Below are 24,714 nucleotides of genomic sequence, written 5' to 3'. Positions count from 1 at the left end.
TTAGGGGCGTGGCTTGTCATCAAACACAAATGGTATATTATCAAGGACAAAAAGATGCACTCTTTGTGGCAGAAGCAGTGCATCAAATTATATGAAAATTTGTCAGTTTATACAGTAGTGTTTGTTCATGTCATACATTGGTTTTTATGTGGATGCATGTCTACTGTCCAGAGATACAAATTTTAAAAATATGTACTAAAATTTTTTGCTTTTGCTAAATTCTCCAAGATGACAAGTGCAATTATCTCCAAATTTGGATTGTATGTAGCCAACAAAATTTAAAATGTTCTGAAGTGAGAAGGACTAAAAACTGAGAATATCCCGACTGCTGACTCGGCATTAATACTTGCGGATTCTGGTATATCATAGTGCCATTGTTGAAAAGCTTCATTTTTTAATAAAATTGTGTAGAGGATGAAGTAAATGTATCCTACAAAAAATTGTAGTTGTTGATTAATCCGTTATGTAATTAAGTAGCATCGTATAATTGATCAAAGCTGAATTTCAAACATGCAGGTAGCTGGATCCCAATCAGCTACAAAACTGATTTCTCTTGGTGAAATAGAATTATGTGTGGTAGAGCTATGCAGCAATTTTTGTTTGCTTTCAAGTTGTCATGAATGAGAAATCTACCTTTAAATATGTAGCTCATGGAAACATTTTTTTGGTTAATGTGGCGCTTATAAGGAATGTGTACGCTTATTTGATCTTGTTCACTTGATGTAGTTTCAAAGTACAAACCATTTGTCACTATCCACGAAGGTTAAAGGTTCATACGTGAACGGAGATGGTTAAGGTAGCTGTAGTGTGGCCCGGTTTTCCAATATCAAGTGCGCTTCAGAAGTGCGCGTTAAACACGACAAGCTGTTAGGCGCAATCTGTGAATTTGCGCAGTTTATAAATTGTTGCGCAATTTGTGAACTACCGTAAGAGCTGCGCATTTTATGAACTCTTTGGATTCTGGTCCATTCAGTGTACCGCCGTTACGTTCTTGGCTGATCAAGTGCGTATTATGGCTGCTTTCAGAGAGGTGTAATAAGCCCCACAGATTGGGAAGTTTGCTGCTCTGCCCACAGATTGGTATAGATGGCATGGCTGCATGATTGCAAATGATGCTACCAATAATTATTGTGTTTACGCCTGGTTATTAATGATTCTAATGGTCTGATGTGATCCAATTTTTTCATTTTCTTTTATATAACTTTAATAAGGCCCCTTAATAGCTACGTTTACTATACCAGGAGCATGGGTCAAGACGGTTCCGCTTTCTCTGTATTGACTATCTCTCCCTCCAAGGTTCCTTTGCGTACTCTGCAGTTGGATTGGATAAGGTGCATTCTGTCTGATCAAGTTCCTGCATGGAGCACACATCCAACACCACGCCTCTGATGTACTAGCTAGAACACAATATTTATATTCAGTGTAGATCTAACTGATTGATTTTTTAATATTCAAATTCAGCTTGTGACAAAGTTACAATTTTAACTTGGAATTAGCTCCAATACAGCAGTTAGCTATACACACCATTCTTTGAACAGCATGGCCCTACAAAGTTAAAACTGTTTTCGTCCTATGAGATTGTCACTTCATGCCTTCTTAAGCACTGTCTGTGGTACCCCCATGAGCAACTATTGCACCTGACCTACAGAGTTCACACACATAAATACAAGATTCGTTAATGTAACTTGAGCTCACCAAGGGAGTTGTATCATCACCCACCAAACCAATCATTCCACAAGAATGGCAATAGTCATTCAATGGTTCTAAATAAACAAAAAAATTTTTTTTTTCTCCACAGGATTATAATTATCACAAGGCATTGACTTCTATTGATGCACTATACTACTACTAAATGCATGTGAACACCATACTATTGACCTGGATGTCAAACCAATGCATGCACATAAGTTTTGTCTACAATGTTTAACTTAGAGGCAGTTACCAAATGTGACTTGCTGAGCATTTTTCTCAAAACTAAAGCCTGTCTAAGTTTAGCCATATCTGTTAAGCACTTAAGAGCAGCGTTGTTGTATTAAAGAGCATGGCTGTTAATCAAGGATAACGCTGTGAGCATGTCTGAAAGACAATGGAGTGCAATCTGCTTTAAGCATTAAGCAACACTGTCCATTACATATCCTTGCTCAGTCTTCTGATTTGATGGTTCAGTAGGATAATATTCTTGAACTTTCTTCACCATATGGCTAAACCAATTGCGGTAAAAAAACAAACTACTAGAAATTTATACATTACACTAAAAAGAAACCATCAACCGTGACTTCTACGCCGGCAATCATCTTCCACAGCACTATATGGAATTTCCTCTACACGTTTAATCCTTGCTTAACCTTTGATGGTGGTGATGTACTTCTACTCAGTTGTTGTGGTGACATCCTTGAACTAGATGTTGGTGGAAACACAGTTGGTGGTAATTCATCAAATGGCAGTGACACATCATCTAGTTGAAAGCGCCACATGATTTTTTTACATCACTATTGAACCACTAACCATCTTTGATAAGATCAGTTAAATCCTCTTCCATTATACAATGGTCAACTCCTTCGGGAAGTTCAGCAAATGGGGTTAACCTTGGTGGCTGGCCAAACACCACTTCATATGGGCTTTGTTTTAAAGTGCGACACACTTGAACATTTAAATTATCTGCAAGAGCACATTACATATTAGTTGGGCTCATACTATAGTACTTACATTGAATACGTGGCAGCCAGTCAGTCCACGGTACACAGTTGGAATCCTTGTGCTCACATTTAAATGCTTGCAACTGCATTTCTACAAGATGGTTGCCCTTTTCAATTAAACCTTGTGACTGTGAATGGCGAGGTCTATACCATTGATTATTGTCACTTCTCCTGGCCACGATTTCAATATCTCTCTAATAACTTCATTAACAAATTCCCTTCCATTATCTGACTGCAATATTTTGGGGAGCCCAAAATATGGGAAAACCTTGTGCACAAGCCCACTAGCTACTTCAACGGCACTCTTGTTTATCAGTGGCCATAGCACGTGAAACTTTGACCAGTGGTCCATGTAATGTGCAATGTAGCAATAAGAATCATCTGGCATGTGCCTCATATCTATCAAATCAATCTAAAATAAGCAAGAGTGAATAATCCTCTATGTAAATTATACTCTCTCCCACAACAAACCTGACAACGTGTTAAAAATCCTGATGAAATGATTGGCTTCAAAGGAGCAGTACAATTCTGTGGCTGCTTCAGCTGGCAAATATGGCATGTGCTACAAAAATATTGAGCTGCCTCCCTTGGCAAACCTTCATACATTCTTTGGACCTACAATAGTAACACAATTAGAAATTATAATTGTGGGCAAGTTTGTTAAATACACATACTTAAGAATGCTGGGAAATATAATTAGACATACAAACAAAAGTGGGCAAAGTGTGAAATAGGTACTGCTATCAAATAGTAACGAAAATAAATGGCGCCTCTCAGAATGTTGTAGTTGAAAACCATACAAATATGAGATGAAAATCAGGGGCGTAGGGAGGGGGGGTTCAGGAACCCCCCTGTAAAATTTAGACTTCTGCAAGCAGGATCCTGACACCATTTAGTGTGGCAGAACAAAATGAGTGAGCAATATAGTGTAATGGCACAGCACAACGATTGATAAAACTTACATTCATCTCTCAGGGAAGGATTTACAGAGGTAACATGAGCCCTCTTCAAAACTTGTTAAAAAGATCGATATACTCTAATAGAGCAGTCAGGTATATACTCTAATAGATCAGTCAGGTATACTCTAATAGAACATGCATGTAAATATCCATGTCCATATGAAGTTTTCAGACATTCCAACATTAAATGCAAAACTTAGCATGACCTTATACTGCTATAGCTTTGGTGTGCAGTGTTTAAAGATATAGAGCTCCAGTAATTTATCACTTGTGTTATGCAAAATGAATCCATGCTATGCATGCATATTTGTATAGTTATATTGTTTTGATTGTCATTTGTATCAGTGGATTCATGGCTCTTATACCACAGTGAGATATAACCATCACTTACAGATTACTATATATATGTGTCTCTATGTGTTATGCTGTCTGTTTCTACTAGGTGGCTTTATCTAGTACTACCTTCATCCCAGGCGCACTTAATGCATCATAATTAATGTAAAGCTTCTTCAAAACAAAAGGCCTTTAGGTCACTTGTGATTCCTATTCTGGATTATGCAAGTACTGTGTGGAATCCACACACTCATAAAAACTCCATTGCCCTTGAACGAGTACAAAACCGTGGTTCTCGCTGGATTTGTGGCAGCAGATTTTGTCCTAGGACCTATAAATGGTCTAAATCATCTGAGGAATGCTGTACAGAGCTATCATGGCCATCTCTTTCCACCCGACGTAAACATCTGTCATTGACAATTATCTATGATATTCTTCACCATCATATATCTCTAAAGTTTAGCAATTACTTCACTTTTTCTTCTGCTGCCTCTACCAGATCACACTCATTGTCTATTCTATGCAAGCAGTCCTCCATAAACTCTTACCGTTACTCCTTTTTTGTGAACAGTGTTTTTTGGTGGAACTCCATCCCATTTGACATTCTGTCAACTACACGCCGCACTACTTTTAGGCGAATGTTATACAATTTTTGTTTCTGATTAAGTCATGTATGTTTTTAATGTAGGCTTTTATTTCAATGTACTGTTGTAATGTATCCTTAGTTGTTTGGTTTTGTATTGTATTGTTTTTGTAGGTGGTACTCATATAGGCATATTTGCCTTTTGTATTCACCTTACCTTTCGGTTAAGCTAATAAAAAATAAAAATAAAAATAATGTACTTTTTGCATAAAATATACCAATTTGCTGAGTTTTGATTTATTAAAATATTGAAAGTCTCTCAGCAGCTGGGGGCTGCGCCCCCAGACCCCTGCTTCTAGTAACTCAATGCTGGTGCTGGAACCCCCCTTCAAAAAATCCTGGCTACGCCCCTGAAAATGAGTTGAATAGTCTTAGTGTATCAAACATCAATCCTGTATTTTTTAAATCGCCAAAACCCTTTTTTTTTTGTCTGCCTGACTGTCTGTTTGACTTGTCACGATGTCAGAGGCCAAACCAAAGCAAGCAGTACATGGCCACCACAATAACAAACTCACGAATAAACCTTTCTGGTTCTGACAAGTGTCTGTTTTCTGTTATATTACATGATCATCTCCTTCATGCAAGGAAACCATAATAATAAGGTGTTAAATTTCTGTATAGACACTTTCCTTAGAAGAACAAGTCAAACAACTATTTGACATTTAAACTACTGACAGATACAATACATGTAGCTTCAATGATACAATGACATGACTGGACCACACTCTTACACAATCAGAACACATACATGCCACACTTCAGAGCCACACAATTGTGTCCTTTAATTGCAGTCAGCTGCTGTTGAAAGCAAAACAATGGGAACTGCACTCCTATACCTTTAAGTATTGAAATCAAGGCACTCTAATAAAGCAGTCATAGCCAAATGTGTATAACATAGCTATGCCATAACAAGAACAGTTAACACACTAGTGCAATCAGAAACAAGTTGATGTTGTGCTACTTCTAAAAGCCAAGCACCATGCAGCTAGCTAACTCATCTGGAATTAACCAACTATGTATTACTATTTTACTATTTTAACCAATTCGTTATATCCCTGATAGATATGCCAATATATGGTCAACATCCAAACCAAATTTTCAAACTCTTCTAAAGTTATGGCTGTGAATATAAGCACTTGTAGTCAGTATATTCACTGTTCAAATTGATTTCTTTGCTCAATTTTCTACTGTGTAGCACTATATTCCCAAAACTACTTCCACAATAGGCTACAACATTAGTTGATCATCTCAGCAAAAGCCTGCATTGCACACACATAATGATTTCTTTTATTATCTCAGTATTATTTCCAACTCAGTATATACTCCAAGGAATGGGCTCACATGTTTAGTTACAAAATTAAATTAAGCGTGGCTATATTATAAACATAGGACCACCCCATCTTCACTATATTATGCAGTCTCAGTAACCATAAAACTTGGTGACACTTTAATAATATGACAGCATACACAATTCCCATACCTCTGCAAGCATTTTCTTGTAGCCTACATGCCAATTTTCCGTTGAGTGTACATGCTCTAATATATCATAAACTTCTCAGCTGTTGCCACTATGCGATGATGACTCGGATGATGACCAAAGACAGTTTTGTCATTATCATTCTGTAACTATATAGTTTTGTGAAGAGAGGCACAAAAACCATCATTTCTTACTCTTTGCTTGGCTGGCAGACATAGGACATTTTCTAACTTCAACTCTGGATATAGTTTAATAAAGCAAACTTCTTCGTTTTAATAACCCAGAATTTGAAGGAGTTTGAAATATCGCTTCTTTCAATTCCATTCAAAACGTCTATGATTTTCTTAGCCTTCTCCTCTGATACTGTCTTGCTTGTAGTGGTGTGATCAAAATATTTCGTTCTGCAGAACTTTTCGAACAGCTCTCTGTGACCTTCTTTCGACATACTGACTAGCTAGCTAACTCGTTGAAGCTCACACCTCGCAAGCTCTATCGGACCACGAGGAGGTCTCGTGAACCACCAGGTGTGAAACGAAATTAGGTCTTAAATCGCGTGAACTACCAGGTGTGAAACGATAGTAGGTCGTAAATTGCACACTCGATCGCACCGCACCGTGTCCTCATTCGAGCTGCGCAATTTATAAATTGTTGCGCATTTTATGAATTCACAAAATGCGCAGCGTAATTTATAAACTGCGCAAATTCACAGATTGCGCCTAACAAAGCAGTCTGAAGATGTAGGGTACCCTAAAGGTCAAGGCGGCGTTTTTTGGTAAGTTTCTTGTAGATGTGCGTATCGTGTGGTGTTCACTGTTGCAGTAAATGCTAATGCACCTATCTATGTTAAGCCCCTACCTCCCCAGTACGGGAAGGGTGGGGACAAAGTGGGGAATTAACAACTCCACAGAGCAAATGCCCCACTCGAAACTCCCCTAATGGGCACTATCTGTTGTCTGCATGGAGTACTGTACGGACTACCATGGAGTACTGTACGGTCTACCATGGAGTACTGTAGTCTCGCGTGGCCAGACCGCTTTTTCTTCGTCACGGCGCTTATCGATTAGAGATTATAAGCGCCTACTCCGAAATAGGGTCTGGTCCAGAATCAATACGTAAACTCGTTTTCACACCCCAAGCAAGAGCTCGGGGTGTTTAATCAACTTTCGTCATATAACGTATACTTCCTTTTGAATTTCAAGCCATGTACGCACTGGAAATGCCATGAACGATGGCCAGTGGAGTTGATGAGACGCTGAGGCTGGTTTTCTACGGTTAAAAAGGTCACGGATCGATTCCTTGTGAAAACAAAAGGCTAAAGGCAAACTGAGCAAGGAATCAAAACCAGCCTCAGTGTTTCTCATCGACTCTACTGGCCGGCTATCGTTCATGGCATTTCCAGTGCGTACGTAGCTTGAAAATCAAAAGGAAGTATACGTTATATGACGAAAGTTGATTAAACACCCCGAGCTCTTGCTTGGGGTGTGAAAACGAGTTTACGTATTGATTCTGGACCAGACCCTATTTCGGAGTAGGCGCTTATAATCTCTAATCGATAAGCGCCGTGACGGAGAAAAAGCGGTCTGGCCACGCGAGACTAGGAGTACTGTACGGTCTACCATGGAGTACTGTACGGTCTACCATGGAGTACTGTACGGTCTACCATGGAGTACTGTACGGTCTACCATGGAGTACTGTACGGTCTACCATGGAGTACTGTACGGTCTACCATGGAGTACTGTACGGTCTACCATGGAGTACTGTACGGTCTACCATGGAGTACTGTACGGTCTACCATGGAGTACTGTACGGTCTACCATGGAGTACTGTACGGTCTACCATGGAGTACTGTACGGTCTACCATGGAGTACTGTACGGTCTACCATGGAGTACTGTACGGTCTACCATGGAGTACTGTACGGTCTACCATGGAGTACTGTACGGTCTACCATGGAGTACTGTACGGTCTACCATGGAGTACTGTACGGTCTACCATGGAGTACTGTACGGTCTACCATGGAGCACTGTATGGTCTACCATGGAGTACTATATGGTCTACCATGGTGTACTGTATGGTCTACCATGGAGTACTGTATGGTCTACCATGTACCACTTCCCCCCACCTCAGCCCGTATTTGTGGTAGTCGGGGATTACATTGATAGGTGCATAATAAGCACTGACTGACATGCTTTCATGTGGTTTGCTCCATTTGGTTGTTGGCTCTCTGAATCTGTAAATGCTATCCTACTAGGACTTTTGAGAAGCTGTGAATACAGGGAGTCAGTTTATAGCAATAGCATTGTGTACATGTGCAAGTCTTACTATTATAGACCCTTTACTCTCCTGTGGAGAACAGCACATCTACAATGAATCGCTAACAAAAATTATTTCTGCAATAATATTATTCCTTACGTCTTGCATCTTATCTTCATCGCTGAAACAATCGAAATCAATTAAATTATTCTGGTTAGAACTTCACAAACCGGATGTGTATGAAACTTGATACATTTTGCCCAAATTTGGCAGTGTGTCTCGCGAATTATGAAACTCTGCGGTAAACAGCAGAAGAAGGGTCCCTCAGAAGAATGGATGACGCCGACTGGACTGTATTCTCTAATAGCGGTGAGTTTTTATGTTGTTGAACTATCCGGAGAGGACGGCGCAAATGCCCCTTCCTGGGGTCTCGACCCCACCATATAGTATACTCCTATACCCTCGCCTATGCCTCACCCAGTATTTTTCCACTCTCTGGTAATGTCTAAAATAATGTGTATTCATTGATTGATTATACAGTTCTGTGTACAGGTATACACAGAGAAAACTGGTGTGCTATATTTGACACACAATGTATGCTATTCTCATGTCTCCAATTTTAACACATTTTCAGTGTCAATCTCCCACATGTGCTATATTTAGCACACCTATATATATGTGCTATTTTAACTGTGTTAATTAACCACACAATATTCATTGAACCCATAGAAATGTTATAGCCATAATAATTATTACTAAAAGATTGAAAGGTGTATTCATACATCTGTACAGCAATGTCAAACATTTGTGTTCTCAAAGTAAAGCATTGACAAATGATTTGTACCTAGCAGAATGTCTCACACTGGTATCTTTTATCCCTAACAGGAATTCTTGAACAAATAACAAAAAGCTATTGGCAGCAGTTGACTTTGGGTAGCTCATGATGAACACATAGTAAGCTGCCATCAACAATGTGAGTCCTTTAATGATAGTGAATTTCTCTATTGATAGCAAAACTTCTTTTTCAGCTACTAGTACTCCCTGTGCACCATTCATGTTTTCCTGATTAGCAAATATCACCAATCGTGGCTCAGGGAAAACCTTTTCACTCAACACCGTTCGCACATTGGTACCAAGCTAAAGAAAAACAAAGTAGTCTGAACATGCAAATATTGTACGTATGTCATATGTTCGTACTTAAATTTCTATTGAAGTTGCATACGTAACAATCATAAATTTGTACACATACCTCATGGCACTGTAAATACAGGATCAGATTTAGCTGCTGCTCCCAATGGACGAAAGCTTCTGTCCATAATTTTACTGGCATCTAACATGGTTGATTCTGTGAATGCTTAGTACATCAGTAGTACTGGTAGAGTAACAACCAATAGTATTGAGGGTTTCCATAGTCTTGCGTTGATGTACCGAGGAAAGAGAATCGACCTCCATCATGCTCACTACACCTGCAAGACAAATATGGCCATTTGTCATAAGGTGCACAGTGTACACATACATACACACATTGATACCTTTTATTATAGAACATTGGACCACTGTGGAAATTAGTCTGTCTGTGGAGTATGGGTGTCGATGTCCCTCAGTCTGCTGTGACTACTATAATGAAAGACCACAGGCAATGGCAGAAGCAGCAGGAGAAAAGGCACACAGAAAATTATCTAAAATATAAGTAAATAAGTATATAGACATATATGTTTAGCCTCCCAACGAGTATACATACAATGTAGGAATAGCTTGAAACAAAAGGCTAGCCAACGCCACGAAATAGAAAAGGACTACATGGTTACAATGAATGCATTTGGCATAACAACAGCTGAATACAGTGGTGACACAGCATTGGAAGGGGACACATTAGAACAGAATGATGAATCATCGACCATGCTGATAGATGAAAATGTCAGCAGTCCTCACCTGTTTGAAAGTTCTGCTATCCATGACACTGTAAGTCACTCTTGAAATGTGAATCTTTAGTATTCCACACTTTTAGAATGTTGACTGTGAAACTACTGGAGGAAGTCATATGATGGATCACATAATTGAGATCAGAGCAATGGTATTACCACCAGATGGAGTACACATCACTGATCCAGAGTTCTCTACTTTGTGTCATACTTCCAGACTCATTACTGCTCAAGGTTTGTGTTACTCATTAAATATAATTCATATAAAGGTGTTTGGTAGCAACAAGACTGTGTGGTATAAAAGCTGTTGATTTGGTTGACCAACCAGATTTTACAACAGTATTCTCACGGTTTGTCACATGGATGGTAAGTTGTGTGAATCAGGCAAAGCAGAATGGAATTCAATATTATCCAGGTATGAACTATTGACATGAAAAACTCCTGGTATTTTCTGTTAGTTTTAGTAGCTCATAACGGCTTTGCATTTGATTATCTCTTTCTTGCTGCGGAAGTAAAACACCGTCCTTCCCTGACCTTTTTTGACAGCATCAACATCTATTTTGCCGACACTCTACATGACGTTAGAAGGGTATTCAAGTGATATTGTATTAATCATGAAATTATGTACTTACTTCAGTTGATACGGTGCATGGATCCATTGTTTGATGGGTGGTCCAAGGATGATAGTTTAGGTTTAGAAAATTTGTACAAGAAGTTTTTCCCTGAGGAAACATACAATGGTAAGATGCAATCGCATACGTACAGTACCTTTTTTTTCTTTTTCAGCTCACCGACCTTTGGATGATTGTAAAGCAATGAACAGGATATTCAACTGCTCATTTCTGGAACCACTCCTTTCAAGACCACTCACGTATTTAACACTCCCGAGACAAATCTCAAATGGTTGCTGAGTGGAAAATCAAACACCAGAATCTTTCCACACTGAAACAGTACACTGTTTTGGGGCGATACTGCACCATCGCCATGGCGAAACACCCAAAGAAGCTGAGTATTTCTTATGTAATGCTGAAAAACAACGTTTGAAAAGCATTTTGGTGATCACAAAGCTTTTAACACCAACCTCCACGCCATTGGTATCAGAAGGAAAGCATGGCAGGACAAATTATGGAAGCATTTTCGGCACATTCCATCGTAGATATAAGTTTGTTTTTCTTTTGTAATTGACAGTAGCAATTGTACCCTTTTTTGTGCACCATACTCTTTTGAGGTCTGCACAACAATCAATAATAATAATACTAATAGATTCAACCTGCTTTGGCGGTGTAGCCACAAACGGCCTTTGTAAAGGCCACAAACAATCAGTAAAGTATAAAGGAATGGCACTAAAGAATGAATTGTTCAGGAAACACAAAAATGATGATTCATTAGAAGGTTGCATTGAGAAATTTCAGCTAAGAACTAAGCCCAGTATATTACCTCATCCTCAAAAATCAAGAAAAGTTTGATTTTTTGACATGTATGAGAATATTTGAAATGCCTATTACAAATTATGTGGTACTTGCTTATAGTTATAGATTAACCACACACTCTAGCAATTGCTTTGTTGTATGTAGCGTATGCCACATACCTCGTGTATCTAGCATTTATACAAGCTGTAAACTTTATACATGATTGATTAGTTGCTGTTTAGCTAGAAAAGGATGGTACTAGCTGCATTAGCGCCTGGTTTTTAGAAGTAGCACAACATCAACTTGTTGGGTGAAGAATTCGGGCAGCCTAGAGCTACGTAGGCCTAGAAAGATAAAAGAACAGCAAGAAACACTGGTCTAATTCATGGTCTTGAATCCATCCAGTTTATTTAACTGTTTTAGTTTATCGTGTAATGAGCTTTTTAAAGAAGGTGTTGTTCCATCTTCCAATGTTTTCAAGAAGTATCTGTATAAGTAAAACAAGATACAACATTGATTATAATATACACTGTATGGATGCAATTTGATTTACCTGTGATTTAACATTGCCCACAGCAAGGTTGTTCCTGACTTGCACAGTGTAACGCCATCAAGCCATGGAAAATTTTCACTAATTAGCAGTAAATCTTGGCTAGCATCATATAAACATATCCTAGCATTTCCCGTATTCACCAGTATGACTGGAACCATAGGATTATGGCAAAGGTGCTGGGTATGTTCAATAAAAGCTGATGTCACAGTAGTCTTTACAAGTTGTGACAAAACAGATTCAGTATCTATAGAGGCTAATTTAGCCTCACATACTGTGCTGGTACCATCGCTTTCTTCTTCTGAAGTAGATGGTGAGGTCAGAGGGCTAACATCAATCAGAACAGTTTCACTGTCGTCAATGAACCCTTGGCATCTGGCATCAGGGGTCCCATACCATGGATTAGCCGCTCCCATTGCAATTTTTTCACAAGTAATATTATTAGCACTTATGTAGCCATCATCCCTTTTTGCTTTTAACATTTCTTTGTAAGAGAGTACATCAAGCATGATGCATTTGCACAATTTGCTCAGTACTCTATCTGCAAGAAAAGCAGAACTTTCCCTCGAAAATGACTGGTTCATGCAATCGAGGCTTGCTGCACTAGTGCTTAAAACATCTACAAGTGCTTGTATTGCCTTTGACCTTCCATTATTCATAGCTTGAGTTGTACTAGCTCCCTCTGTCAACATGTTTTTATCTAAATCCAGCAAGGAAAGAGCTGGGATACGAATTCTTTGAATTGGAGCTAACAGAAGATCATTAGTTGAAAACCTCGACTGGCTAATCATTTCTTCCACATGGTATACCCGAAACAAAATATTGCAATTCCTTTCAAGATACTTTCAACCTCATTTTCTGCAAAGTATACAAAAGGTACACACAGTAAAACCTCTATATCCATAATTCAACAGTTACAGCTATTCATAGACTATAGTCGTAGTTCTATGTTCGTACCCACCGTTTAGCTGAGAAGAACTTCCTTCAGCCATGGCTACTAACAACACCGCCACGAGTTAATCATACACCGACAATACCACAGCCACGCAACAACTTACCGAAAACAAAACAAATTTCTAATTATACGAACTATAAACATGTGCGGCGCAAGGCCGCAATCGGCATAGCGCACGCCCCCCTGAGCGAATTTTCAAATAAAGTCAGTCACTTGGACTGAGATGGCGTCGGGGATGGCAACTACCGAGTTACAAACGGTACGCTCACTTATGGTTTGTTTTTTTGTGTGTATTTGTGTGTGTGTGCTTTGCAGCCTATGTGGTCCATAATCTCCAACCCACAATCAATTCTAATTGGCTAGAGCATAAAAAAAAGTTATGGGTTCTTTCAAACCATGATGTGGAGGGGCATGTTCGAGCTGTAAGGCCAAACGACCCGTTCCCTGAGTATGTAGCGTATGCAACGTACCTCGTGTATATATTTTTTTGGAAGTCGCACACAAAACTTACCAGAGTGTAAATCTGTGTATTACCGCTGTGTGTAGTGTGTGTGTGTGTGTGTGTGTGTGTGTGTGTGGGGTGTGGGGGGGGGGGTCCAGAACAGCCTGTGAGCTTCAGCAGACAGCATTCCAACAGGTGCGGTTGTTGTTTTTTTGTATGGGGAACCGAAGCTGTATTACGTTGCAGTAGGTTCCCCCTGGCTATTATTATTAAGGTTGGGGCTGTTATGCCTAACCAGGTAACATACTCCCAGCACCACTACACCCAATAAGCAAAAAAAACATGTAGTAAAAAGGAAAATCGCTCCGATACATGCAGCAACTGGTGAGAAAATGACATGGAATGTAGACAGACAGACAGACAGCTTTTTAGCTATATATAGATAGATAGATAGATTATTATTATTACCAGCCAACAAAATACTAGCACTATCATGGATATCATTGTGTATGCATAATGTGTAATATGTATCTATATAATCATTTTGAGTTGCAATGTACACTAGATACATGTGCTAGTGCTGTTAAGCTATATGGCTTCAAATAAACAAGACAATACAGAATTTGAATGACTTGCAAAATTGACCGTAGTTAAGTATGCAAAGTCAACAAATCACCAATCAAATTCTCCATAGTAGCAGCGGCTGGTTGTATGAGGAACATGCCACCAGCACTACATGGCATGCCAAATATAATTTTTACAATTGCATGACTTTACATACATACATACAACCAGGAAGCCTCACACAAAAGTATGAGGCTTTTCGTCCCTTATATTTTACATGGCAGGACTCCTCAGCTGGTGCCATGGTAGGCATGATAAACAAATAACATGGTTATATTATTAGTGCGCTCTACTATATGAGGTACTGTACACTACTGTACACACATACAGCACAGTACAGATATGATGCAGGGGCGGATCTAGGGGGGATTCTGAGGTTTCCAGAAACTGGTCAAGCATTTACAAAGGTTCAGATAAAGATACTCTAATAGAGCAACCAATCACTCTAATAGAACAGTCACATTTTAAAACAGTACCAACACAGTAAAAAATCTGATCTCAGAGTGTTAAAAACCTGAAAATTTTCCTGGGGTTCATGCCCCTGGAATGGCATTGTGTACTTCTAACTTCAAAGTGCTCCACCTCTTTTGCCTGCTCCTAGCTACTATACCAGCAGAAGCAAGCCTATAACAATAAATCAAATAATGTTATATTACGTTTTATTTAGTGTTTTAAAGATGTTTTGGCTAGAATTGCTACGAAATTCAATTTCAGAATGCATGATTTCCAAAATTTTCTGGGGAAGCACCCCTTAGTGTTTATGTAACAGGAGGTTTGGAAACCAGTCACCAAAAATCCTGGGGCCGCCCGTATATGTATGTTACTGTACCTGTCTCTTGTCTAGAGGTACCTATTCTCCAGTACTGTCACTCACTATTAAAAAAGTCAAAAAAAAAAAATTTAAACAATACAAACACACACTACTGCACTTTCTGTCTCCTTCTCTCACATGAAATAAAGTCAATATATTTTTCACCCCTGACAGAAAACCTCTATAAAAAATATTGAGATTTTCTCAACATGTATGTACTATACAGTAAAGTGGGGTGTACCTTAGGGGTTAGCACCTCACAGCATAACACACAACACTAGAGCACAACACACAATGTGGACTAGAGCTAAAACAAATGTTCAATTTGCTTGGATATTTGCTTGTTTAAGTTAGTATTCAAATAGCTCAGTAAGTATTCGAATACTAAGAAGTTAAACTCAAGAAATACGTACCGTAGAGTCAGGTTATTAAGCACGCATGTCTATTATGCGCATATTATTTGTCAAACGCATGTACATTTCTTATAATTAACCCTGGTTGATAAGTGCACATGGTCCAATGAGAGTCTCAACAAAATGAAGCTGCAAACAGGAAGAAAGGGTAAACGGTGCTACAAAAAATGGATCAGTCGTGTAAAAGGTGAAACACTAAAACCAGGGTTATTACTAGCTATATTGCTCTTATTTAGCACAAATCCGAAGCCATTTCTCCACACCAACGAAGCCCAAATATCACCTGGGGACCATGAACCAGTTGTTTTAAGGGGCATCAACATTATCTATAAGACATATGGAGGGATAGTTAAAGTGTCTGTGGATACTTTGACAGAGGTACTTACTGGTCCTAGCTACCAGTGCTTTATACATCCTTGGATGGTCGGATCCATGGATTTTTGACAGAGGGTACCCCTTGGTCCTACCAACCAATACCTTGTACATCCTTGGATGATCAGAGTATCCATGGATTCCACGGATACTTTGACAGAGGGTACTCCTTGGTCCTACCAACTAATACTTTGGACATTCTTGGATGGCCAGAGTATCTATGGATTCCACAGACAGAGGGTACCCTCTGGTCCTACCAACCAACACTTTGTACATCCTCGGATGATCGGAGTATCCATGGATTCCATTGAATACTTTGACAGGGGGTACCCTCTGGTCCTACCAACCAATACTTCGTATATCCTTGGATGGTCAGACTATCCATTAATTCCATGGATACTTTTGGCAGAGGCTACCCCCTGGTCCAATACTTTGTACATCCTTGCATTGCATGTTTGTCATTATTCTTTTGCATCTTTGGAAAGTACTGTAAAGTCTACGGCAGCAGTGGACATGTCTGGTCCCTAGTACACAACACATGGTACAATGCTGGACCCTGGTACACAACACACAGTACAATGCTGGACCCTGGTACACAACACACAGTACAATGCTGGTCCCTGGTACACAACACGCAATACAATACTGGTCCCTGGTACACAACACACGGTAAAATACTGATTGATATCCCTGGTACAACACTGATCCCTAGTACATAACACATAGTACAAAATGGTCCCTGGTACACAACACACGGTATAATACTGGTCACAACACACAGTACAATACTGGTCCCTGGTACACAACACACAGTACAATACTGGTCCCTGGTACACAACACACAGTACAATACTGGTCCCTGGTACACAACTGCACACAGTCCCTGGTACACAACACACAGAACAATACTGGTCCCTGGTACACAACACAGTACAACACTGGTCCCTGGTACACGGTATAATACTGGTCCCTGGTACACAACACACGGTATAATACTGGTCCCTAATACACAACACACAGTACAATGCTGGTCCCTGGTACACAACACACAGTACAATGCTGGTCCCTGGTACACAACACGCAATACAATACTGGTCCCTGGTACACAACACATGGTAAAAGTACTGATCGATATCCCTGGTACAACACTGATCCCTAGTACATAACACATAGTACAAAATGGTCCCTGGTACACAACACACGGTATAATACTGGTCCCTGGTACACAACACACAGTACAGTGCTGGTCCCTGGTACACAACACACAGTACAATACTGGTCCCTGGTATAATACTAGTCCATGGTCTGGGAGTAAGACTCAGGGGCGGATCTAGGATTTATAAAAGGGGGGGCTAACTCAAGGTACTAATCTCTTGAGTAGAGATGTGTGAAGCACACTTCCCAGCATGCAAAGCATGCTGGAACTAGGGGGGTCTAGGGGCATGCCCCCCCCCCCCCCCCCCCAGGAAAATTTTGAAAAATAGATGCTAAAATACTGCAATTTGGAGACATTTCCACATAAAATTCATAATATTTTCTGCCTGTAGATATTCCATATACTGCCTTTAGATTATAGGTATGGCTCTCTAAAGCATTTTGCTAATGGAAAAGTTTGGGTAGGTACAGACAACCAAGTACATGATGCACTCCTCTCACAATTGCACAACACTGAATAAGTGCATGTTAGAATAATAATGTTGAACGTGGAAAATTTTGAAATTTGAACAATACAAGATTGAATCTGAGAGCATTTTCAATGGAAATTGTGTACCTGAATTAAGTATTGCCATACATATTAACTACACAAGTAAATGAATGAAGCCCTTTAAACAGACCAATGCACTTCATTGTATGTATAGGTGCAGGCAGATTTGGAAAAATTCCATAACAGAACCAACTACATGTTTCCAGTGAATGTTCTATTAGAGTAGTTAGCTGACTGCTCTATTAGAGTATCTCGATCTTGTACACCTCTAATGCTGATCCGAGTCCTTGTTGCATAAACTTTAGCATAAATCCACTGATGATACCTTGGAAAGATGTTTATAAGGTGGTTTTATGAGTATTTGTATTATTCGTGATCATATAATTATGCTAAGACAAAATTTCATTATAATACTCAGCATATTGATCAAGTAAAGCCTAAATATGAAGGGGGGGGCTTCAGCCCCCAAAGCCCCCCCTCTGGATCCGCCCCTGTAAGACTAACACCAAAGGACACACCACACATACACATGCAGGTTGCTAGGTCAACACACAAGGTTCTCTACCGAGAAAGTGGACTAGCCATGCGAGACTAAAGATAATATAGGGTTAGCCCTCTATTTACACAATATACAAGTCATCTATGAGAGCAACACACAGTACCATATACACACTCCACACATCACAGAGAAATGCTTACTGGTTCTTGTGATGAAGCAATTCCTATGGTCTAATTAACGCACATCATATGCGCATTAGGTATGACGGCAGGATAACTGATTTTAAGTGCCACTAATGGGCACTAGTTCGAATTAAAGATTTATTATCTTTGAAATTGATGCGTTTAAACTTGAGGACTTGCCCCAGTGCTGTCTTTTCGTAACGAGACTGGTAAGCTGTTTATACTTGTGAGTCTCGATGGTATATGAACATCTATAGATTCTAGATAAGGTTTCCAATGAAAATTTCACTAACTACCAACTAAGTGTTTGTGTCCCTGCATATGGTCCCTGCAAGCATGCTGGAATTATGAGCATGGCTGAACGCTAAAATCTCAGGGACACCTGGCTAGGACTGCCGGTCTCACCTAACGTCGGTATGCAGATAACAAGTAAGCCTGTATACGTATAGTTACTTGCATAATTCCGTGATGTTAGCCCGAGGGGTCCGACACGAGCTGGAATCCCATACAACTCGTTTGGAATCCCTCGGAATCCCACACAAAACCAAGAATCCTGGAATCTTTGGTTAGGGACAAAAGTCTGTAAATTTCAATAGACTTCCGGATACTTTAATAGCGTTTGGCTGGCCTCGAGTTGTTAATTGAAGGGTCGCTTTGAACTTCAAGGTGTTAAATGGTTTATATTATGGATTTTAAGAAAACATAGAGTGTGTAATAACTAGAGCCCAAGCACAAGCACACGAATTTCGTAACCATACCAAGATTATCTTTGCCACTACTCTCAAAGCCAGTCTGCCCCAGGTAGAGCTGAGTTTTAAACTTGCAAATTTGAAGCAAGAACAGAAGGTAAAGTGTGGACAAATTTCAGCGTGGATTGGTATAGCTATATAGAGTCGGCCTGCTAGGGATTTCGAGTGAAATCGAGCTGAGTATCGTCTCACAGAAGTTAGCGAGCTGTCCACTCACTGGTAGCATACATTTTCATGGTTATATATGAGCTTACATGCATATTCTGGCATATTTTGTAAGTTCGCATTTGATTGATTGTCACTAGTGTCACGGCACTTGTACTTGCTTGTTAATTAGGAAAGCAGCATTCTGGATTATCGTCACAATAAGAAAGCTTTCTAACATGTCTTTACAGTATTATTGAGCTTTTTTAGTTGGCTACAAGGTTAGCTAAAACTGGATTTCTCTATTTAGAATTACGTTTGGAATCTGGAATCTTGGGTTGGAATCCAGAATCTTGCCTGAAATTTGGTGGGATTCGGAATCTCGTACAGGATTCTTGAGAATTTTAGAGTCGTGTCGGACCCCTCGTGATAGCCACTTTGTCTTGTACGTGAAAATCTTTTTGTGTGATAATCACACTCAACATGTAACTGGTGTACTGCACTGCTTTAGGTGTGGTGCAATTGGAACTATATATAATGGGAATGGACACGTTATGAATGGATAAGGATGTGATCGAATGTTGACTGTGTTTCTACCTTTAGGTATGGTCAAATGGGAATGCAAGAGACTCAATGGGACCAGACACCTGGGTTGATTATTTGTATCTTTAGTTGTGGTCAATGGGAAACCCAGCTCAGTATAGCCAGCTTTTTATTGGGACCTGGTTACCTAGTGTCAACTGGGAAAACAACCCTCCCAACTGTTACATCTGGGGAAGCTGTCCTTGTCTCATTTCATGGTATTGAGGCTCTTATGGTACCTAGGATTCTGTAGCGTCTCTCTGGACAGTCTGTGATTCACTCCTCCTATGATTTACTAGTCTAGTCCTTACCCCGCACAAGATTCTAGTGCATGATTTGGTTTAAATTACGACCTTTGGAATAGCCGTTTTTCAATAGCCATTTTTCATTACCAGAGAGTGCATACAGTACACAACATGGATGCAAGTGTGTAGAGATATATGTACATGCAGTGCTTGGGCATGTGTACATATCTGAATGAGTGTTGTGGAGCTCAGTACTAACTTATTATGTGCTGTGATGCGCACAACATTAAAGGGGGCCCACTTGATGGTTCACCTATGGGCTAGAGCCCCTCCACGATATTTTAATAGAGCAGTCATATTAAGTTGTCAATACTATCCTTATTGAGAAATACGTTGTTTTATTATATGCAGCTATGCTATGGTGGTGTGGCATCGCAAGAAGACCAAACTTGATGGATAATTCACCTCGAGTATCACTGAACAGGTACAACGTGTCATAATAATGGTGGGGTGATGTGGTAATGGTGTCCTTACATCCTCTGTGATAATGGGTAATCCCTGGGGTTTGGTGACATGCATGTTCAGGCTATCCATTTGTATAAGTGTTTGTTGGATTGTCCCTTGACAAGTTAAGGAGTCCAGCATGTACGTTTCGTTTGTGAATGCATTGCACTGGACCTAAGAAATCAGGGATAGAATTACAAGTAGCCACAAGGTTCCTTTATATATATGCATCTGTATGAAACAATAAATTCTAATGACTGTGACATGCTTATCTTATTGGCCCTTAGGTGGCTGTAAATGTTGATGGCACTATACGTTGGAGGCAGGAGACCACCTCCGTGTGGTGGGCATGCCAAGTAAGTCACAAAGGTGCAATACTTCAGCATGTTTGTGAACTTAACACAGTCTGTTTGCTGCAGACCAGTTCTAGTGCTTCTTTCCTCTTCAGTTGTGTTTATCTTCTGCTATATCTGCTTTTGCATGCTGTCTACTGCAATAAAAGAAGTTTGTATTGGTGGTAGTAATGCTTACTGTTTCTTAAATGGCTGGTGGCTTCTTACATGGTATGGTCACCTGACTGTTTCTCATACTTCATTTCTTTATGCGTATATACTTATTTTACCATCACCACAGTGGTATACTGTAACTTATTCAAATTTAGTATACCCTCCACAACAAACTAAAGGTGATCATCAGTGGTTTACATACAGTACTAGGTGTATAACTACAAAGCTATTTTTACACATGATGTGATACTTCACTTCTCTATGTATGTGACAATATGTCATCACCATGAAATTCTGCTTTCCAAAGTGTTGAAGTAATGGCAAAAGATTTAGATGCCCAATACCCAAGCTTATGCAGTCAAACAATGTATATAATACATATCGATAATAATAACAATGATATTAGTATTTGTTTATGTCATATCACGACGTAGTAATAAATCTGTAGCAATTCGTGAGGGTAATGATAGAGATATTTTGGTGCTGCTGCCAACCACTGTGCATGTTCCTGTTCACTAGCCATCTTTAAATCTTATCCTCCAGACCCTTTCTCCAATTCTGGTGGAACATTCTAATGAAACTAAGAAATTTGCTTTTAACAGAGATTAATGAAGTTATGATGGGGGAGTATTTAATGACTGAAGACTGCATCTGTACATATGTGTGTACAGTGTCTTAGTGCATGTGTGAAAGTGTACACGTGTCTGTTTTCTGTGCATATGTGTAGAAAGTGTGTGCGTGTATGCATGTATGAGTGAGTGCGTATGGTGATATGTGTGCGATACTTTCAGTGTCGAGGTGTACTGATACCACATTTTACTGATACCCCTAATTTTGATGAGATCAACTGTTAATATCGATACTAGACAAGAAACATTTTCCAATTAAATCCTAGACGCGAAACATTTTCCTCTAGAATTGGTAAGGGTGTAATCCGTGCAATTTTGTCTAAATTTAAGTGGTCTACTCTTTAGGTGTGAAAATACAAGTGCTACTAATATTTAACAAGACCACAAAGTGCACTATGAATAGGTAAGAATGTGACTTAATAAATATTGACTATATTGTTACTGCATGGTATGTACATCCTTAGAGTGACGTATGAAATGGAGATACAAGAAGCACTTCACAGTAGTCCAGTCATTTTATGGAAAATAAGGGGTCAACCTTTAACTAATTGCAACACAAGCTTTCTTAACAGTTCCTTGCACAGAAAATTGTACTCTATAACATATCAAAAGTCCTAAGGAATCTCATGACGGGAAAGTGACCTTTTAGTGACCTTTTACAGCCAATTTTTGGCAAAAATTGAGAATTTTGCCTATATTTCATCCAAATATCAACCAAATTGGTCAAATGTGGTATCAAATGAATGGTCTCACTGAAAAGAACAATGTGATACTTATTTGAAGTCAATAGCTCATTTTGTTCAGAAGTTAGAGCCATTTAACTGATCAAAAAATTGGCCGCCCACGCACTTAATTAAATTTAAGGTTTTCACTATAGTAGTGTTCTTTTCTTGACTGGAAGCACACTTTAAGCTGTGGTAAAAGACAAAAAATGACAAAGGAGATTTGTGGCACTTCAGGACTTGACTGTTACCATGGAAACCAGTCTGTACTATTGTTAGCTTGAAGCAGTTACACACTGTATATAGGCCTAACACACAGATCCACCAATTATATTGCAAACTGTACAATTTTGAATTTGCTATGCAAAGGTGGCTAGTATATGGGAAGTTCAAATAAAATTTATATAGCACATTTATGTCAACAAATCACATTCAGCTGTCAGCAAAATGCTCAAAATGCTCAAAATGAGTACACTTTCAAGAAAAGCCATCAAGTTGTTACACTAGGTTACACGTCTGCACTGAAAATTGAAGGTGTTACAGTTCAGATTGATCCCCAACTTCTCTTCCAACGGTTAACTGTAGCAGCAAATGCAACTAATAGAATTGAAGATGTGTTCAAGTATGAGCTTTGCAGCTATCCACCAGCATTGTTTGATTCTTCACTAATGCTTAGACAGCCACAGAAAGCTGCACTAAGTAACGCTATTTGGAGTGTTGTGTCACTAGATAGTCAGGAAATACCTGGAGAGGTCCAATTTGTGCTGGATGGAGGAGCCCTCCTACAACGTGTTCCATGGACACAAGGATCAGCTTATGGGGATATTTGTACAATATACACAGATTATGTAGCAAAGAAATATGGAGAAGCTATAGTTGTTTTTGATGGATATCAGAAGTCATCAACAAAAGATATGGCACACAAAAGGAGAGCTAAAGGACGATCAGGAGTACCTGTTTCATTTACAGATAGTACTAAACTCAACATGAGAAAAGAAACCTTTTTAGCAAACTGTACAAACAAGCAGAAGTTCATTATTATGCTTGGGAAGTACTTAGAAAGAAGAAATTGCAAAGTGTATCATAGTCCAGGAGATGCTGATGTAATGATAGTACAGAAAGCTGTAGAATCAGCCACAGTAACAGACACTGTTCTGGTTGGTGATGACACCGATCTTCTGGTATTGTTATGCTATCATGCCTGCTTAAATTCTCATACCATATTTTTCAAACCTGAGCCAAAAAGAACCACCACCAAGAAACTTCGAGTATGGAACATTAGTGCTGCCAAGAAGAAACTTGGTCCTGAAGTATGTAAAAATCTTCTTTTCCTTCATGCTATACTTGGATGTGATACTACTTCACAACTGTATGGTATTGGAAAAGGTGCTTCCCTTAAGAAGTTCCGGTCAATTCGAAACTTTCAAGAGCAAGCAGAAGTATTTTGCACATCATCTGCTACACCGAAAGAAATAATTGCAGCAGGAGAGCAAGCTTTAGTGGCAATGTACAACGGAAAACCAGGAGAAACATTGGACTGTTTACGCTATAAGTGTTTCTGTGAGAAAGTGGCTACGAATAATACATTTATTCATCCACAAACTCTACCTCCTACTTCCGCAGCTGCCAAATACCATAGCCTACGTGTGTATTTACAAATACAGGAGTGGAAAGGCTGTGGCAGAGAATTTCAGCCACTTGAATGGGGGTGGAAAGAGTGTGATGGGACTCTAATGCCATTGTTCACTGATTTACCACCAGCTCCAGATGACCTACTTAAGATAATAAGATGTAATTGCCACACAGATTGTAGCACTATGAGGTGCACATGCAAGAAATATAATGTAAAATGTTCTCCTGCATGTGGCAATTGCAAAGGAACAGCTTGTACCAATGTTGATGGTGTGATTCTTGAAGATGATGATAATTGATGTAGACTTTGGATTATCCTTACAGAATTTCTTAGGAATTTATGCTGTTTTATATAAGTCATAAGTTTACATTTATATCAGAGCTTATTACGTACAATCTAAGAAATTGCTATAATATTATTATTTGCTGAAAAATTACCAGTCTATATGTCACAATCATGTTAGCATCAATTCAAACACAAATTTGGTTTCCATGACAACAGACCAACGCTAAAGGCTTCTTAGTTACCCCTTGCTATCAATCATGTTTATTACCATAATCAAATCATGCATTTCCAATGCTACATCAAAACACAGTAGCCAGACAAAATTAATTAAGTGCGTGGGCGGCCAATTTTTTGATCAGTTAAATGGCTCTAACTTCTGAACGAAATGAGCTATTGACTTCAAATAAGTATCACATTGTTCCTTTCAGTGAGACCATTCATTTGATACCACATTTGACCAATTTGGTTGATA

At 39.2% G+C, this 24,714-nt stretch overlaps 2 protein-coding genes and 1 long non-coding RNA gene across 13 annotated transcripts; 1 reads left to right on the top strand and 2 right to left on the bottom strand.

Annotated features, from left to right (window-relative positions):
• Nucleotides 1-1,463: 1,463 nt before the first annotated feature.
• On the bottom strand, nucleotides 1,464-6,828 carry LOC136262718 (uncharacterized). 4 transcript variants are annotated; one of them, XR_010704286.1, is made up of 7 exons: nucleotides 6,303-6,828; nucleotides 6,112-6,257; nucleotides 3,168-3,311; nucleotides 2,707-3,108; nucleotides 2,506-2,658; nucleotides 1,696-2,455; nucleotides 1,464-1,642 (listed from the first exon to the last, which is right to left on the bottom strand). XR_010704286.1 is itself a non-coding variant. In XM_066057091.1 (6 exons), the coding sequence occupies exons 2-4, from the start codon at nucleotides 2,783-2,785 to the stop codon at nucleotides 2,322-2,324; spliced, it is 366 nt and encodes a 121-aa protein (XP_065913163.1). In that variant the 5' UTR covers nucleotides 2,786-3,108; nucleotides 3,168-3,333; the 3' UTR covers nucleotides 1,464-1,642; nucleotides 1,696-2,201; nucleotides 2,251-2,321. The 4 variants fall into 4 exon arrangements, 3 of the variants coding, with proteins under 3 accessions (XP_065913163.1, XP_065913164.1, XP_065913162.1); XM_066057091.1 differs by lacking the exons at nucleotides 6,112-6,257; nucleotides 6,303-6,828 and having other exon boundaries at nucleotides 1,696-2,201; nucleotides 2,251-2,455; nucleotides 3,168-3,333; XM_066057092.1 differs by lacking the exons at nucleotides 6,112-6,257; nucleotides 6,303-6,828 and having other exon boundaries at nucleotides 1,696-1,763; nucleotides 2,346-2,455; nucleotides 3,168-3,333.
• On the top strand, nucleotides 6,673-24,640 carry LOC136262717 (uncharacterized). Of its 7 annotated transcripts, none has more exons than XM_066057089.1 (10): nucleotides 6,673-6,880; nucleotides 9,245-9,313; nucleotides 9,371-9,856; nucleotides 9,904-10,049; nucleotides 10,108-10,321; nucleotides 10,368-10,515; nucleotides 10,562-10,696; nucleotides 10,740-10,870; nucleotides 10,919-11,021; nucleotides 11,068-11,687. In XM_066057089.1, the coding sequence occupies exons 3-10, from the start codon at nucleotides 9,782-9,784 to the stop codon at nucleotides 11,190-11,192; spliced, it is 1,077 nt and encodes a 358-aa protein (XP_065913161.1). In that variant the 5' UTR covers nucleotides 6,673-6,880; nucleotides 9,245-9,313; nucleotides 9,371-9,781; the 3' UTR covers nucleotides 11,193-11,687. The 7 variants fall into 7 exon arrangements, with proteins under 7 accessions (XP_065913161.1, XP_065913159.1, XP_065913160.1 ...); XM_066057087.1 differs by having other exon boundaries at nucleotides 6,677-6,880; nucleotides 9,245-9,332; nucleotides 9,388-9,856; XM_066057088.1 differs by lacking the exon at nucleotides 6,673-6,880 and adding an exon at nucleotides 8,609-8,728 and having other exon boundaries at nucleotides 9,245-9,332; nucleotides 9,388-9,856.
• On the bottom strand, nucleotides 9,094-12,070 carry LOC136262719 (uncharacterized). Of its 2 annotated transcripts, XR_010704288.1 has the most exons (7): nucleotides 11,363-12,070; nucleotides 11,050-11,307; nucleotides 10,914-11,003; nucleotides 10,292-10,852; nucleotides 9,892-9,976; nucleotides 9,609-9,825; nucleotides 9,094-9,496 (listed from the first exon to the last, which is right to left on the bottom strand). It is a non-coding gene; the product is annotated as an uncharacterized lncRNA (long non-coding RNA). The 2 variants fall into 2 exon arrangements; XR_010704287.1 differs by having other exon boundaries at nucleotides 11,050-12,070.
• Nucleotides 24,641-24,714: the final 74 nt, after the last annotated feature.

Source organism: Dysidea avara, chromosome 8 (genome assembly GCF_963678975.1).
Source record: "Dysidea avara chromosome 8, odDysAvar1.4, whole genome shotgun sequence".
In the NCBI taxonomy this organism is placed as follows: domain Eukaryota; kingdom Metazoa; phylum Porifera; class Demospongiae; order Dictyoceratida; family Dysideidae; genus Dysidea; species Dysidea avara.
The sequence above is the reverse complement of the archived record's forward strand: the minus strand, read 5'-3'. Positions and strand labels throughout refer to the sequence as shown.